The 18,436-nt window shown below is 50.2% G+C and overlaps 1 protein-coding gene across 1 annotated transcript in view; it reads right to left on the bottom strand.

Annotated features, from left to right (window-relative positions):
- Positions 1 to 18,436, bottom strand: part of atg2a (autophagy related 2A) — a 158,954-nt gene that overhangs the window by 123,258 nt on the left and 17,260 nt on the right. The window contains exons 2-4 of the mRNA XM_085975696.1: positions 16,377 to 16,539; positions 13,336 to 13,485; positions 2,791 to 2,893 (exon numbers count right to left, since the gene is read on the bottom strand). Of these exons, the coding sequence (XP_085831822.1) occupies positions 2,791 to 2,893; positions 13,336 to 13,485; positions 16,377 to 16,539 (416 nt within the window). The remainder of the gene's footprint in view (positions 1 to 2,790; positions 2,894 to 13,335; positions 13,486 to 16,376; positions 16,540 to 18,436) is intronic.

The raw sequence follows: 18,436 nt of genomic DNA, 5'->3' as shown, positions 1-18,436 counted from the left end.
GTCTTCCTTAATCAGCACTGGTCCAGATGGCTTGTATCCCAGGTTGCGAAGGGAATTGGGGGAGGAGATAACGGAAGGGCTTGCCATAATTTTCCAAACTTCCCGAGATGCGGGGGAGGTGCCCGAGGATTGGAAAGTGGCAAATGTGACACCATTGTTCAAGAAAGGGTGTAAAGACAATCCTAGTAACTATAGGCCGGTCAGTTTAACATCAGTGGTAGGTAAAGTTTTAGAAACAATAATCAAGGAAAAAATAAACGGGGATTTGGAGAGGTTTAAGCTAATTAAGGAAAGCCAACACGGGTTTGTAAAAGGAAGATCGCGTTTAACTAATCTAATTGAATTTTTTGATGAAGTAACAGAGAGGATTGATGAAGGGAATGCAATGGATGTTGTCTACATGGATTTTCAGAAGACATTTGACAAAGTACCACATAGAAGGTTGGTTAACAAAAGTGAGGCTCATGGAATAGGTGGGTCAGTGGCAGCTTGGATAAGGAATTGGCTTCAGGACAGAAACAGCGAGTTGTGGTAAATGGCTGTTTTTCAGACTGGAGGATGGTAGACAGTGGTGTTCCCCAAGGGTCAGTGCTGGGGCCACTGCTTTTTTTTGATATACAGGAAACTTTGGTTTATCTGGAGGTTATATGTCTGGAATACTCAATCTAACAGCAAAAATCAGGAGCCATTTTCTATAAGTTTTTTTTAGTTCTCGTTGCTTTTTTTCCCCCCAGTCAGGCACTGCAAGGTCTGTAGCTATAGCAACAGCTTCAGCTAGAGACGCTTGCAGCTGCAGCCGACTGTTTAGAAGCTGTTGCTAAGCAACAGTGTTTGTTGTCAGATACGGAGATGAAAACCTCCGTATGCTTCAACATTAACTTTGTATGTCTGGCAGTTTTGATAGATCGGCAACAGCTCGGTTCTGTCGGTGCCGGATATCACAAAGTTTCCTGTATATATAAATGACCTGGATATTGGAATACAGAGTAGAATTTCTAAATTTGCCGATGACACCAAACTTGGGGGTGTGGCAAACAGTGATGATGATATCAATCGACTGCAACAGGACATAGAAAGGCTAACAGAATGGGCAGACAAGTGGCAGATGGAATTTAATACAGAGAAGTGTGAGGTGATGCATTTTGGCAGAAGGAACAGGGAGAGGCAATATACACTTAATGGCACAGTTTTAAAGAGTGTGCAGGGACCGAGGGACCTGGGAGTTAATGTGCATAGGTCCCTGAAGGTAGCAGGACATAGTGAGAGAGTGGTTAACAAAGCCTATGGGATCTTGGGCTTCATAAATAGAGGTATTGAGTACAAAAGTAGAGAAGTTATGCTGAACCTTTATAAAGCACTGGTTAGGCCATAACTGGAGTATTGCGTCCAGTTCTGGTCACCACACTTTAGGAAGGATGTGAAGGCCCTTGAGAGGGTGCAGAGGAGATTTACCAGAATGGTTCTGGGGATGGGGGATCTTAGCTACAGGGACAGGTTGGAGCAGCTGGATTTGTTTTCATTAGAGCAAAGGAGGTTGAGGGGTGATTTGATAGAGGTGTACAAGATTATGACGGGTTTGGATAGGCTAGACAGGGAAAGGCTGTTCCCACTAGTTGATGGTACAAGGACTAGGGGACACAGATTTAAGGTTTGGGCAAGAGATACAGGGGGGATGCGAGGAAAAACTTTTTTACATAGCGACTGATGATGACCTGGAATTCGCTGCCGACAGACGTGGTGGAAGCGGAGACACTCAGTGTTTTCAAGGGGAGACTGGATAGGCACTTGAGGGAAATAAACTTGCAGGGCTATGGGGATAGAGCGGGGGAATGGGACTGACTAGATTGCTCCACAGAGAGCCGGCATGGACTCGAAGGGTCGAATGGCCTCCTTCTGTGCCGTTATGACTCTATAACAGAAGTAAAGGGCAGTAAGCTCCTTTGTGCCTTCTGACGTGATCTGACGAGGCTTGGCAGATGGGCCCAGGTACTGGCGGTGCAGATGCGCTGTGGCATTTGGGACCTCACAAGACGGAGAGAAAACCACTTCAGCATTTTTCAAATTTCATTTTGCGTTAGATACAGAGTAAAGCTCCCTCTACACTATCCCATCAAACACTCCCAGGGCAGGTACAGCACGGGTTAGATACAGAGTAAAGCTCCCTCTACACTGTCCCATCAAACACTCCCAGGGCAGGTACAGCACGGGGTTAGATACAGAGTAAAGCTCCCTCTACACTGTCCCATCAAACACTCCCAGGGCAGGTACAGCACGGGTTAGATACAGAGTGAAGCTCCCTCTACACTGTCCCATCAAACACTCCCAGGGCAGGTACAGCACGGGTTAGATACAGAGTAAAGCTCCCTCTACACTGTCCCATCAAACACTCCCAGGGCAGGTACAGCGCGGGTTAGATACAGAGTAAAGCTCCCTCTACACTGTCCCATCAAACACTCCCAGGGCAGGTACAGCACAGGTTAGATACAGAGTAAAGCTCCCTCTACACTGTCCCATCAAACACTCCCAGGGCAGGTACAGCACGCGTTAGATACAGAGTAAAGCTCCCTCTACACTGTCCCATCAAACACTCCCAGGGCAGGTACAGCACGGGTTAGATACAGAGTAAAGCTCCCTCTATACTGTACCTAGGAGTGTTTGATGGGACAGTGTAGAAGGAGCTTTACTCTGTAACTGTGTCCCACACAGCCCCAAGTGTCCCACCCAGTCACTGAAAATCTCTCATTAACAGAAGCTGCTCCCTCCAATGCTGAAATAGTGCTTTTAACTGACCTTTTAATGTGCACCTCCAGGGCAACTCCGGTCTGGGACCCGTCAGGAGTGTGTTCCACTCGGATTATGGTATTGAGGAATGTCACTTTTATCCTCCTCAGCACTGTTTAATCGAAAGCAAAATTGACAAAGCTGATTTAAATAACAAGTGCCACATACAGTAACAGCACCACAGACCCACTGGCTAATAGGTAAAAAGAACTTGCATTTCTATAGCACCTTTCATGTACTCAGGACATCCCAAAGCGCTTCACAGCTGACGAATTACTTCGTCAGTAGTCACTGTTGTTTTACCGGTAACCACAGCAGAAAATGTGCGCACAGCAAGATGAATGACCAGTTAATCAGGCTTTGGTTGACGGGTAAATAATGGCCCAAACACTGGGGAGAACTCCAATGCTCTTCTTCCAATAGAGCCGTGGCATCTTTTACACCCAGCTAAGGGGGCAGATGGGGCCTCGGTTTAACGTCTCATCCGAAAGACGGTACTCCACCCCCCCCACACTCAGCACTGGACAGGGAGCGTCAGCCTGGATTATGTGCTCACATCTCCGTAGCGGGGCTCGAAGCCTTGACTCAGAGGGACAGTGAGCCAAGGATCAGGAGACACAAAGTAAGGTACACAGCAGCCCACCTCAGACATCCCACCCAGTCTAATCCCACTCTCCTACTCATTCCCAGTACCCTTTAATATCCCACCCAGTCTAATCCCACTCATTCCCCATAGCGACAGAGACAGGGACAGAGAGATCGATAGAGAGAGTAACAGAGGGAGAGGGAGAGAGAGAGAGAGAGAGAGAGAGAGAGAGAGAGAGAGAGAGCGCATGAGAGAGAGGGGTGAGGGTCCAGTCGCGTGTAGTCCGTTCCCGGGGACTGAGCGGCGGTCGCACTTTGGAACATCACAAGTGGAGGCGCAGCACATGTACAATGGCCGCTGGAAGGAGGCGAAGGCAAACAAGTTTTAGGCTTTTAGGCCCGCGGTGAAACAAAAATGAGAATTTTTTTTTAATTCAGAAGATTGTTTAAAGCCGGAAAAAAATACAGGAAACTGATGTTGAATGTCCCGCGGTAAGTTCCAGTTAAATTTGGCCAGGTGTTGTCCCTTTTTTGAAAGAGTCTATCAGGGTTATTTAAGTCATGTTTTGAGAGAGGGGAAAAAGTTTGTGCTCCTGTTTGTACCTCAGAGTCTGAGAGACAGAGGGAACGGCAGCAGAAAAAGAGGCAACAACATCGCCAAAACTGATCCCAACTCATCGCCAAGGCTGGGGATAGGTAACCTCACCGCCTTCTTAGGAAGTTTAACCACTTTCTTATTTGAGCTCCGTTTGGAATTACAGTTTATTTTATTTATTTTTTTTGTTGTGACAGCGTTGAAGAGGGAAAGAGAAACTTGGAGCAACTTCTTCTGTCAAAGCTGCAACGAGACTAAGGCCTAGAAATTCAGTTGTTTGCGCCAGCCGCTAGCGCCTTAGGAGGAGGAGATGTGGGGCGCTAGGCGGCTAGCGGCCGGGCGCTGCGCGATCTGCGCCTCTCCCCAACTTCAGTAAAGATTTAGCGGCGGTGTAAAGCCTTTGCGCGCGCTCAGCTGCGCGCGCAGATCCCGACGTCATTTCATCGTGCAACGCCCTTTGTGCGCCCCAAACCGGAAATTCAGTGGCGCCGGCCTATTGTGCGCCTGGCGCCCCTAGCGACTGGTAGAGGGGAACGGTTCCCAGTCGCTGCGGGGCGCGCTAAAGGGCACTCCTCCTGCAGTAGAAATGGCAGCCATTTTGCAACACTCCTTCTTTGTGAGAGACGGATCTTTGCAGAGAGACAAAGGTAGAGAGCTTTCTGCTTTGGCTCAACACTCGCACAGGTACTTGCGGCTTCAGGCCACAGCTTTGCACTTGTCTTTAACTTCAGAGCCATAGCATTGATTGGAAACATATAACGGGGGCTGCAATGGGTGCAAACGTTGGCCTTCTCCATTGCATTCAAAGGGCTCACAGACGCCGTGAGAGAGTGGCAGTCATGGCCAGAGGGAGAAGGGGCAACAGGCATCGGCTAAGGAGGCCTTACCCACCCAGGGTATACCGCCAGCAGTTCTCATATCGGAACATGTCTGACGAGCAGTGTGTTCGGAGGCTGCGATTCTGAAGGGCGGTGGTCACTGAGATCTGCCACCTGCTTCGCGGAGATCTGCAACCACAGCTGAGGAGCAGAACGTCTCTGTCGGTGGCAGTGAAGGCGACGGTGTCTCTCAACTTCTATGCCACCGGCTCCTTCCAATCCGCTGCTGGGGACATTTCCAACATCTCCCAGTTTGCCGTACATTGCTGCATCCGCCAGGTGACCAATGCCCTTTTCAGAAGGAGACATCAGTTCATCTCCTTCTCCATGGCCCTTGTCAAGCAGCAACAGCGTGCAATGGGCTTTGCAGCATTAGCGGGCTTCCCCATGGTGCAGGGCGCCATTGACTGCACGCATGTGGCTTTGCGGGCACCTCTAGAGCATGCCGAGGATTACCGCAACCAGAAGGGCTACCATTCGCTCAACGTGCAGTTGGTGTGTGACCACAGGCAGATCATCCTAGCTGTCAATGCCCGCTTTCCAGGCAGCAGCCACGATGCCTTCATCCTGCGCCAGACTTCTGTGGCAGACATGTTCCAGGCCCAGCCTCACCCACGAGGATGGCTTCTCGGGGACAAAGGCTATCCTTTGTGCACCTGGCTGATGACCCCGCTCCGTGCGCCCAGCGCCCCTGCTGAAGAGGGATACAATGACAGCCATCAAGCAACCAGGAACCTCATTGAGCAAACAATCGGCGTCCTGAAGCAACGGTTCCGCTGTCTGGATCGTTCCGGAGGAGCCCTACAGTATTCGCCTGAGCGAGTCTCCCATTTCGTGGTCGTGTGCTGCATGCTGCACAACCTGGCTATCCGCAGGACTCAGCCACTGCCACCAGACATTGGAGGACCACCAGAGGAGGAGGAGGAGGACCAGCACAGGAGGGAGGCAGAAAGTGCAAGGGCCGCCCGTCGGCGGCTTATTGAACGTCGGTTCTAGGCCCCCTCTCAGGGAATGGCTTGTGCCACAAGATGAATGTAGCCGCTCCACAAGCCCTCAGCTGAGCAGGGCAACCAGGACTTCCAAAAGAAAGCATGGACAGTGCGATTTAAGAACATTTATTACTTTGATACCTCTGTGCCCTTCCCACATAACAAACTAATGGAGAGAAGCCCCCCCAAAAAACACAAATCGAGCAGTCTCGGCCTTTCAAAAAACACAAATACACCAGTCTCGGCCTTTCAAAAAAACAAATCCACCCTCCCCTTTAAGAGCTCACCGGCGCCAGGGTGTCTGCCGTCAATCAGCAGCTCGCCGCACCCGCGCTGCGCCCGCCCTCGGGGGTTTCGCCCCGGGCCGCCGGCTTAGCGCCTAATGATAGTCGTGCATCGCCTGTTTTAGCACAGCAGCAACCTCTTGGGGCGATGCCACTGAATATCGGCGAAGTTGCGCCGGGCGCAAACTTTAGCGGCCGCCCGGCTGTAGCACCCCAAACGTGGCTATACTGAATTTCTAGGCCTAAGAATTTGAAGATTTTTAATGAACTTTTCACAAAAAATGAGTGTTAAAAACACTTTTGTCCCCCCCATAGTTTCGAATATGATTTTGGAAGAAACAGAAACAAAAATCAATTTTCCCCTCATCTGAGCAAGTTTCAACCAGGTCTTGAAGTCCAAATGCTTTTAAAGGACAGGAAACGTTGTGCTATCCGGCACCCACGGGACCGAGCTGCTGCCGTTGCCTCAAAACTGCCGTACTCTCCAGAGTTAATGTTGAGAGATACGGAGATTCTTATCTCCGTATTTGACAACAAACACTGTTGCTTAGCAACAGCTTCTAAACACTCGGGTGTGGCCCTAAAGCTCTGTAGCTGAAGCTATAGCTACAGACCTTGCACAGCTTGACTGTTCAAACAAAGCAAAAAAAACAAACAAAAATAATAAAAAACGGCTGCTGATTTTTGCCGGTGGCTCCAGATTGCCAGATAGCTCACCTCCGGATAGCACAAAGTTTCCTGTATTTGATTTTGAACGATCGACGCAAGTGAGTAGCTTTACACAAACATGCAACCATGCTGTTGAGGAGGGGGAGGATTTGTAAGAGTTACATATTACTTTTTACTGACTTTCTAAAAAATCATTCAGACATTTCGGAAGACAACCAAAAAAGGGGGAAAAACACAAACCATTTTACTTTCTCTGTCGTTCTATAGTCCAAACAAGTCCCAGGAATAATGTAAATATAGATTTCCTCTTAAACGTTTAGTGGAGCGTTAACAGAAACAAGAGTTATGTAATGATGTAGAAAAATTGCAGGAAGCTACTATTTGTTTATTGAGAAAGACACAGAAAATACTTGACTAAACTGATAATGTACAATTTCGATTTGGTATAAATATTTGAAATAGGAGATTAAAAATTGAGAGTACAATGAAGTTTGTTTCCCGCTATTTAATTGGGAAGTACCTCAAATAATTCAACACTTTTCCTGATAAGAGCAGGGATTAATATTGTGGAGAATGTTTGAGAGAAAAACATTAGAAGTGAAATTCATAGATGAACATCTTTATGTCAACATGTTAGTAATCATTTCCAAGTCAGTCTGATTCTTCCTGGACCGGAGAACCAAAGATGAATGTTTATTTCTGTGAAATCATAGCTTTTCCTGCTTTTTGTTTTTAATTCGGTGACGCAAATTGTGTATGTGTTTTTCTGAACTTGAGAACAACCAGGAGATCCAGGAGCTAATAAGCCGCAAGCGCAAGGCATTCCTGATCTGGAAACAGCAACAGAATTCGAAAGCAAGAAAGCAGCTCTACTGACACCTGAAGGCAGAGGTCCAACAAAAAACTCGCGACCTAAAGAACAGATGGTGGGTGGAGAAAGTGCAGGAGATCCAGCAGCTAGCCGACATCTATGACGTGCGTGGATTCTTTAGCGCAGTCAAGACCACCTACGGCCCAAGCACCCAAGGTCCTACCCCACTGCAGGCCAAGAACGGAGGGGTACTCATCAAGGACAAAGAGGCAGTCAGTGCCTACTGAAAGGAGCACTTCGAAGATCTCCTTAACCGAGACTCTGTCTTCGATGCGAGTGTCCTCAACTCCATCCCGCAGCATGCTGCCCGCCACCACCTCAGCACAACCCCAGCCTGGCATGAGGTTGAAAAGGCCATCCGACAACTGAAGAACAACAAGGCCTCAGGAGCAGATGGAATCCCCGCCGAGATGCTAAAACATGGCGGAGAAGCACTACTGGCGCGAATACATGAACTAATTTCTCTTATTTGAAAGGAGGAGAGCATGTCAGGGGATCTCAGAGACTTATGAATAAGTGCTGCATTGCTGACATGTTACATGGAGGGTGTGCTGGTTCAAGAAGACCACGTTTATTAATGGAAAGTGATTGAAGTTTGAAATACAGATACCTGTTTTTGTTCAATTCTTTTTAATGCTGTGAACTAAAGAACTACAGCACTTTATATTTGTTGGGTGTCTGGTTGCATTGTGATTAATATTCTAATTACTTATGTGGACGTACAGCACGTCAGCGCCAGAGGAAGGCCACGGCTCCTGCTGCTATAGTGACACGAGGGACGGGCTAATACAGTGAAAACTTTAAAATTAATACAAATTGCACGAATAGATATGCTTCTTCCAGCTCACCTTGGGCTTTGGGTTGTTTGTCGATGCATGATCGTGTAACTGAGTGACGTTTCTGAAGGGTTAATGCATTATTATGCAGTTCTTTTATATCCCAGTCATTTCAAACAAATTTTTTTTTTTTTTTTTTTTTTTTTTTAAATACATGACGAACTACAAACTTTTAATTAATTCTACCGTAAACAAACTTGCAGAATGGGCATGTAAATAACAAATGAATTTCACTACAGGTAAGTGTGAGGTGGTGCATTGTGGTAGGAGGAATAAGGAGGCGACCTACTGGAGTCTAATTGGAGTAGAGGTGCAAAGGGATCTAGGGGTACAGGCTCACAAATCATTAAAAGTAGCGACGCAGGTTAAAAAAGCCATAAAAGTGCAAATAAAGCACCAGGGTTCATTTCTAGAGGAATAGAATTCAAAAGCAGAGAAGTTATGTTAAACTTGTATAGAGCCTTGTCTGATTGTCTCATGATTTGAGACAGCGGGGTGGCGATATGGCATTACTGTAAATATGCTTTTAAGCTGTTGTTTTAAAACTTTCTCACGGATGAAAAGGTCGCGCTCAAAGGAGCTCGTGGCCTGCTCAGTACAAAAATAAATTAGAGGGAACATTGTTCGCCGCACACTTTAATGTCCCACAGTTTAATCCCACTCTTCAGCTCACGCCCTGCACTCTTTAGCTCACTCCCTGCACTCTTTAATATCCCACCCAGTCTAATCCCACTCTCCTGCTCACTCCCCGTACCCTTTAACATCCCACCCAGTCTAGTCCCACTCTCCTGCTCACTCCCCGTACCCTTTAACATCCCACCCAGTCTAATCCCACTCTCCTGCTCACTCCCCGTACCCTTTAATATCCGATCCAGTCTAATCCCACTCTCCCGCTCACTCCCTGTACCCTTTAATATCCCACCCAGTCTAATCCCACTCTCCTGCTCACTCCCTGCACCCTTTAATATCCCACCCAGTCTAATCCCACTCTCCCGCTCACTCCCCGCACCCTTTATATCCCACCCAGTCTAATCCCACTCTCCCGCTCACTCCCCGCACCCTTTAACATCCCACCCAGTCTAATCCCACTCTCACTCCCCATACCCTTCAATATCCCACCCAGTCTAATCCCACTCTCCCCCTCACCCTTTAATATCCCACCCAGTCTAATCCCACTCTCCTGCTCACTGCTCGTACCCTTTAATAACCCACCCAGTCTAATCCAATGCTCCCCCTCACTCCCCACACCCTTCAATATCCCATCCAGTCTAATCCCACTCTCCCGCTCACTCCCCGCACCCTTTAATATCCCACTCAGTCTAATCCCACTCTCCCGCTCACTCCCCGTACCCTTTAATATCCCACCCAGTCTAATCCCACTCTCCCCCTCACTCCCCACACCCTTTAATATCCCACCCAGTCTAATCCCGCTCTCCTGCTCACTCCATAGCCCCTTAAATATCCCATCCAGTCCAATCCCACTCACTCCCCATACCCTTTAATATCCCACCCAGTCTAATCCCGCTCTCCTGCTCACTCCATAGCCCCTTGAATATCCCACCCAGTCCAATCCCACTCACTCCCTATACCCTTTAATATCCCACCCAGTCTAATCCCACTCTCCTGCTCACTCCCCGTACCCCTGAATATCCCACCCAGTTTAATCCCACTTTCCTGCTCACTCCCCATATCCTTTGATACTCTTATCAATAAACTATCTAATTCCCTTTTAATAGAATTGGTGAACTCTACATCAACAAGGGTGTTTAGCCACTCGGCGCACATTCTAGCCCCCTCTTCTGTGATGATCTTAAATGAGTGTCCTTCTGTTAGTGTCTGACTGACCAGTGGAAACAATCTCTCACTATTTACCTTATCATAACCCGTCATAATGTTGAAGCCCTCTATCAGGTCACCCCTTAACCTCAGCTCTAGTGAATAAAGCCCTCCCTTCTCAGACCGCCATACCTGTAACCCCATCACCCCTGGGAACACCCAGTGAACCTACACTGCGCGCCTTTCCCCTTGGATTTATATCCCTGCTACAATAGGATATTAAACTGCACACAATACTCCACCCGCAGCCTAACAAAGATCTTATGTAAGTTCAATTTTGCTTTGTGTCACAGCTACGACGAACCAGTTTAAGTTCTGCCATTTATTCCGGAATCCTAACGGACCAAGGAAAGAGGCGGCTCTAGCTGGTCTGGGACCTCGCGGAGACCCCCACCCCCCAAGGTAGATCGGCAGCACGCAGATTGCCCCTGCCCCGTCCAGTTGCTCAATTTCCACCTCCGCCATCTGTCACCTTGACAGGAATTTCTGTCTGGCAAGCATGAAAATCCCCAGCCAAAGGGAAACTGATCCAATGTGGAGAGGTTGATCTGGCCTATGAATCCTGTGACTTGCGAGGCACCCGATCTATCCCAGATCAGCTGTGCCAAAGCCGAATCTCTCTCTCATCTGAGTCAGAAGGTCGTGGGTTTGAGCCCCACGCCAAAAGGCTTGAGCCCATAATCCAGGTGGACACTCCCGGTGCCAGTACTGAGGGAGCGGCGCGCTGTCGGAGGGGCAGTACTGAGGGAGCGGCGCGCTGTCGGAGGGGCAGTACTGAGGGAGCGGCGCGCTGTCAGAGGGGCGGTACTGAGGGAGCGCCGCACTGTCGGAGGGGCGGTACTGAGGGAGCGCCGCACTGTCGGAGGGGCGGTACTGAGGGAGCGCCGCACTGTCGGAGGGGCGGTACTGAGGGAGCGCCGCACTGTCGGAGGGGCGGTACTGAGGGAGCGCCGCACTGTCGGAGGGGCGGTACTGAGGGAGCGCCGCACTGTCGGAGGGGCGGTACTGAGGGAGCGCCGCACTGTCGGAGGGGCGGTACTGAGGGAGCGCCGCACTGTCGGAGGGGCGGTACTGAGGGAGCGCCGCACTGTCGGAGGGGCGGTACTGAGGGAGCGCCGCACTGTCGGAGGGGCGGTACTGAGGGAGCGCCGCACTGTCGGAGGGGCGGTACTGAGGGAGCGCCGCACTGTCGGAGGGGCGGTACTGAGGGAGCGCCGCACTGTCGGAGGGGCGGTACTGAGGGAGCGCCGCACTGTCGGAGGGGCGGTACTGAGGGAGCGCCGCACTGTCGGAGGGGCGGTACTGAGGGAGCGCCGCACTGTCGGAGGGGCGGTACTGAGGGAGCGCCGCACTGTCGGAGGGGCGGTACTGAGGGAGCGCCGCACTGTCGGAGGGGCAGTGCTGAGGGAGCGCCGCACTGTCGGAGGAGCAGTACTGAGGGTGCGCCACTACTGAGGGAGCGCCGCACTGTCGGAGGGGCAGTACTGAGGGGGCGCCGCACTGTCGGAGGGGCAGTACTGAGGGAGCGCCGCACTGTCGGAGGGGCAGTACTGAGGGAGCGCCGCACTGTCGGAGGGGCAGTACTGAGGGAGCGCTGCACTGTTGGAGGGGCAGTACTGAGGGAGCGCCGCACTGTCGGAGGGGCAGTACTGAGGGAGCGCCGCACTGTCGGAGGGGCAGTACTGAGGGAGCGCCGCACTGTCGGAGGGGCAGTACTGAGGGAGCGCCGCACTGTCGGAGGGGCAGTACTGAGGGAGCGCCGCACTGTCGGAGGGGCAGTACTGAGGGAGCGCCGCACTGTCGGAGGGGCAGTACTGAGGGAGCGCTGCACTGTCGGAGGGGCAGTACTGAGGGAGCGCCGCACCGTCGGAGAGGCAGTACTGAGGGAGCGCGGCACTGTCGGAGGGGCAGTACTGAGGGAGCGCCGCACTGTCGGAAGGGCAGTACTGAGGGAGCGCCGCACTGTCGGAGGGGCAGTACTGAGGGAGCGCCGCACTGTCGGAGGGGCAGTACTGAGGGAGCGGTGCGCTGTCGGAGATCCCGTCTTTCAGATGAGATGTTAAACCGAGGTGGAGAGTCTAGAACAAGGGGGGCTACAGTCTCAGGATAAGAGAAGTGAGATAAGGAGAAATTTCTTCACGCAGAGGGTGGTGAATCTTTGCAATTCTCTACCAGAGGGCTGTGGGTGCTCAGTCGATGAGTATATTCAAGACTGAGAGCGATAAGATTGTTGGGCACTGAAGGAATCAAGGGATATGGGGATGGTGCGGGAAAGTGGAGTTGATGTAGAAGTTCAGCCATGTTCTTATTGAATGGCGGAGCAGGCTCGAGGGGCCATGTGGCCTACTCCTGCTCCTAATTCTTATGTTCTTATGATCTAACGATCCCACGGCCACGATTGGAAGAGGAGCAGGGGGAGTTCTCCCCGGTGTCCTGGGCCAATATTTATCCCTCAACCAACATCACTAAAAACAGATGATGTCGTCATTATCTCACTTACGGCACAGAAGGAGGCCATTCGGCCCATCGTGTCCGCGCCGGCCGACAAAGAGCTACCCGGCCTAATCCCACTTTCCCACTCTTGGTCCGTAGCCCTGTAGGTTACAAGTGCATATCCAAGTACTTTTTAAATACGATGAGGGTTTCTGCCTCTCCCACCCTTTCAGGCAGTGAGTTCCAGATCCCCACCACCCTCTGGGTGAAAAAAAGTCCTCCTCAACTCCCCTCTAATCCTTCCACCAATTACTTCAAATTGATGTCCCCTGGTTATTGACCGCTCTACTAAGGGAAGTAAGTGCTAAGGGAAACTGATATTTGTGGGAGCTTGCTGTACACAAATTGGACTACACTTCAAAAGTGCTGTAAAACGCTTCGAGATGTCCTGAGGTCGTGAAAGGCGCTGTGTAAATCCAAGTTCGTTCGTTCTTTCTTTCTTTCGTCGTTGGGAATCTGGATTTGGTGGGGGGGGGGTTAATAAACTGTACCGCAAACAATGCGAATTGCGTGCTTACCAGTTTCGATGGTCTGTGCGAACATCTCGAGCCCCTCCAAGGGCTGCGTGGGCTCCTCGGGCTCCTCCGCCTGCTCCTTCAGGCACTCCTTGGCCAGCTGCATGCTGGTTGTCATGCATGAGGACCAGCTGGGAGACTCGGTCCCCGGGGCTGCACGGCAGAGAATTAGCAACAGGGTTAGCGATGCCGAGGCAAGCGTCAAATCTTTCGTAACACGCGGCCAAAGCAAGATACTGCGGATGTTGGAAACACATAGCATTACATTGAACTTACAGCACACAGGCTACACTTATCAGGAAAGATTGAACAGGCTGGGGCTCTTTTCTCTAGAAAAGAGAAGGCTGAGGGTTGACCTGATAGAGGTCTTTAAAATTATGGAAAGGTTTCATAAGGTCAACATAGAGAAGATGTTTTCATTGCGGGTGAGACCAGAACTAGGGGCCATCAATATAAGACAGTCACTGATAAATCCAATAGGGAATTCAGGAGAAACTTCTTTACCTAGAGAGTGGTAACCACAGGGAGTGGTTGAGGCGAATAGTATAGATGCATTTAAGGGGAAGCGAGATAAGCATATGAGGGAGAAAGGAATAGAAGGATGTGTCAACAGGGTGAGATGAAGAGGGGTGGGAGGAGGCTCGTGTGGAGCATAAACACCGGCTCGGAGCAGTTGGGCCGAATGGCCTGTTTCTGTGCTGTAGACTGGATGTAATTCTATGCATAACCCTTTATCAGGACTGAACACGCTGTGCAGTATACCTTTGGTCAGTCGCGCGTCCGACACACATGGAAAACCCATCGGCACGTTTAACGGTCTCTGAACCAAACCAAACCAGTGAAAAACAGGCAAGGGTCTCAGTTTGCTGGATACCGAGTGCCCACTCTCGGCCTTTTTTAAAATGGCCGTTGTCGGCAAGGCCAGCATTTATTGCCCATCCGTACTTGCCCTCCGGAAGGTGGTGGTGAGCCGCCTTCTTGAATACAACTGAGTGGCTCGCTGGGCCATTTCAGAGGGCAGTTAAGTGTCAACCACATTGCTGTGGGTCTGGAGTGACATATAGGCCAGACCGGGTAAGGACGGCAGATTTCCTTCCCTAAAGGACATTAGTGAACCAGATGGGTTTTTACGACAACCCGGTAGTTTACTGATACTGGCTTTGTTTTTTAATTCCGGATTTATTTAATTATTTTGAATTTAAGTTCCCCAGCTGCCATGGTGGGAATTGAACTCATGTCTCCGGATCATTAGTCCAGGCCTCGTCCAGTAACGTTACCACTAAGCTACCATTCCCTCGAGGGGCCGTATGGCCTACTCCTGCTCCTATTTCTTATGCCAACCTGAACCTGGAGAGCTCAGGCGAAGGGCAGCCAGGGCCAAGCCTCGGTGAGCGAGTGCGGGGGGGGGGGGGGGTTACTGCCAGAGTTTAACCAGCTCAAACCGCGCAGCCTGCCAGCGACGAGAGCACTCGGCAGCTTCCCACCGACTCCGTCCCTCTCCGCCGTCTCAGATCGTGCGCAACCTCGCCGTCCTCTTTGACCGTGAGCTGAGCTTCCGATCCTCCGTGTCGGCCAGTTAGCCGAACATCTGTCATTGGGAAAATGCTGGAATTGATCGTTAAGGAGGTAATAGCAGGACATTTAGAAAATCATAAACAATCAAGCAGAGTCAACATGGTTTTATGAAAGGGAAATGGTGTTTGACAAATTTGCTAGAGTTCTTTGAGGATGTAACGAACAGGGTGGATAAAGGGGAGCCAGTACATGCCGTGTATTTGGATTTGGAGAAGGTATTTGATAAGGTGTCACATAAAAGGTTACTGCACAAGATAAGAGCGCACAGAGTTGGGGGTAATATATTGGCATGGATAGGTGATTGGCTAACTAACAGAAAACAGAGTTGGGATAAATGGGTCATTTTCCAGTTGGCAATCAGTGACTAGTGGGGTGTCGCAGGGATCAGTGCTGGGGCCTCAACTATTTACAATCTATATTAATGACTTGGATGAAGGGACCGAGTGTAATGTAGTCAAATTTGCTGATGATACAAAGATAGGTGGGTTAGCAAGTTGTGAGGACACAAATAGTCTGCAAAGGGATATAGATAGACATTTCAACTACCGGGGAGTCGAGGGGTATGGGGAGTGAGCGGGAAAGCGGTGTTGAGGCCAAGATTGGATCAGCCATGATCTTATTGAATGGCGGAGCAGACTCGAGGGGCCGATTGGCCGACTCCTGCTCCTGTTTCTTATGTTCTTATGTATCCTCTCCATCGCCAAGACCGCCTGCTTTCACCTCCGTAACACCACTATATGAATGCAAGTTATTATTGCCTGTCCCTAACCCGTTAGACCGCTGTCTGAAGAATCCCAGCTCCCAGTGACTGGCCAAATCCATTAATCGGCAGGCTGACTGGCTTGGATCGGGTATCAGATTGCCGAGGCTGGCCTTGCATCTGATCCATCGGGTCTAGGGAGTGCCTTGCCCACAAACACACGGCTTCCCCAAAAGAGGGCATTTAGATGACAGACCAGGTTCGAGCCCTTGTTTGGAGGGAACATAGGATCAGGAGGAGGCCATTCAGCACGTCGAGCCTGTTCCACCATTCAATGAGATCATGGCTGATCTGCGACCTAACTCCATCTACCCGCCGCCTTTGGCCCACATCCCTTAATACCTTTGGTTAACAAAAATCTATCAATCTCAGATTTAACATTAACTGATCTAGCATCGGAAGAGAGTTCCAAACTTCTCCCACCCTTTGTGTGTAGAAGTGTTTCCTAACTTCACTCCTGAAAGGTCTGGCTCTAATTTTTAGACTCTGCCCCCTAGTCCTAGACTCCCCAACCAGCGGAAATAGTTTCTCTCTCTCTACCCTATCAGTTCCCCTTAATATCTTGAAAACTTCGATCAGATCACCCCTTAACCTTCTAGGGAACAACCAGGGACGCCTCAGGAGAATCGCAGTCCACCAGGGATGTGCGAGTGCCTGGACACCGTTCCCACTGACCACTTCTTTTATCGTATCTCGGGCTGCGACTTACCGAAGCAATACTTGGGCCTGCACGTCACCTGTAGGCCCGTCACCTCCACGGTGCAGTTCTCGGTGATCAGGGCGGACCAGGGGATGGTCACCGAGATGCTGCTGATGAAGCCGTCCGTGATCTCCAGCGGCGCCCCCAGCGAGTCCAGGAACTCATTCAGAGACTGCAAAGGCAAAAGGGGGGGGGGGGAAACCTGTTACAGCGCCGGCGGAACAAGTTGCATTCGTGCTGCACCTTTAACGCAGCGGAACGTCCCAGGGCGCGTTGCAGGAGCGTAAATCAGACAACATTTGAGGCCGAGCCGCAGGAGGAGATATTAGGGACAGGGGACCAAAAGCTTTGTCAAAGAGGTGGGTTTTAAGGAGCATCTTAAAGGAGGAGAGGCCGAAACATAGAAGATAGGAGCAGGAGTAGGCCATTCGACCCCTCGAGCCTGCTCCACCATTTAATGCGATCATGGCTGATCATCCAAATTCAGTACCCTGTCCCTGCTTTCTCCCCATATCCCTTTAGCCTTAAGAAATATATCCAACTCCTTCTTGAATATATTTAATGAATTGGCCTCAACTGCCTTCTGTGGTAGAGAATTCCACAGGTTCACCACTCTCTGGGTGAAGAGATTCCTCATCACAGTCCTAAATGGCTTACCCCTTATCCTTAGACTGTGACCCCTGGTTCTGGACTCCCCCGCCATCAGGAACATCCTTCCTGCATCTAGTCTGTCCAGTCCTGTTAGAATTTTATAAGTTTCAATGAGATCCCCTCTCATTCTTCTAAACTCTAGCGAATATAAGCCCAATCGACCCAATCTCTCTTCATACGTCATTCCTGCCATCCCAGGTATCAGTCTGGTGAATCTTCGCTGCACTCCCTCCATGGCAAGAACATCCTTCCTCAGATAAGGCGACCAAAACTGCACACAATACTCAAGGTGTGGTCTCACCAAGGCCCTGTACAACTGCAGCAAGACATCCTTGCTCCTGTACTCGAATCCTCTCGCTATGAAGGCCAACATACCATTTGGAAAGGTTTAGGGAGGGAATTCTAGAGCTCAGGGCCCAGACAACTGAAGGCACGGCCGCCAATGGTGGAGCGATTAAAATCAGGGGGGCAGCTCAAGAGGCCAGAATTGGAGGAGCGCAGAGATCTCGGAGGGTTGTGGGGTTGGAGGAGGTTACAGAGATAGGGAGGGGGCGAGGCCATGGAGGGATTTGAACACAAGGATATCTTACTGTGTTAGAGGCTCTATATAAATGCAAGTTGTTGCAAGCTGATGATGCTGTCCTACTGTAATGAATGATCACTCAAGAAATAAACACTTACCAACCCCCTCCCTTTCCAAAGCACAGGCACCCACCCTCCACGTGTCAGCAGGCTCTTTGGCCGGGAAGGAATCACAGCCCAGCTAGATCAGGTCCTCCACCCACACACTTCCAGCAGAGTTCACGAGGTGTCGATCAGGAGCTGGAACCCGGGCTGCTGCTGCTGTTGTTGTTGTTGTTGTTTCTCCGCTCGCTCCCTCCCTTAGGTGAAGGCACTGAGCCCAACTGCACTGCACCAGCAGCTGCCCAGCCCAAAACCAGCTAACTCAGCACAGACCAGGAGGCGTACCCGGGACTATCTCATGTCTGTGGCTCAGTACCACACCAGGCAGTGTATTTACCCAGCAAGATTAAAAAGGTTACAGAGGGATAGAAGATAGATAATGCAATAGAAAAAAGTAAACCTGGAATATTACTTTAGATTAGGAGAGGAGGACAATGGGGATACAGGTTCTAACTAGTAACTTTAGAACGATGAGGATACAGGTTCTAACTAGTAACTTTAGAACGATGAGGATACAGGTTCTAACTAGTAACTTTAGAACGATGAGGATACAGGTTCTAACTAGTAACTTTAGAACGATGAGGATACAGGTTCTAACTAGTAACTTTAGAACGATGAGGATACAGGTTCTAACTAGTAACTTTAGAACGATGAGGATACAGGTTCTAACTAGTAACTTTAGAACGATGAGGATACAGGTTCTAACTAGTAACTTTAGAATGAAGGAGACACAG

This window comes from Somniosus microcephalus, unplaced genomic scaffold, assembly GCF_052327205.1.
Source record: "Somniosus microcephalus isolate GS21.2 unplaced genomic scaffold, FLI_Smic_1.0 unresolved_chr2, whole genome shotgun sequence".
NCBI lineage: Eukaryota > Metazoa > Chordata > Chondrichthyes > Squaliformes > Somniosidae > Somniosus > Somniosus microcephalus.
Note: the sequence above shows the minus strand (reverse complement) of the source record. Positions and strands in the feature narration are given on the sequence as shown.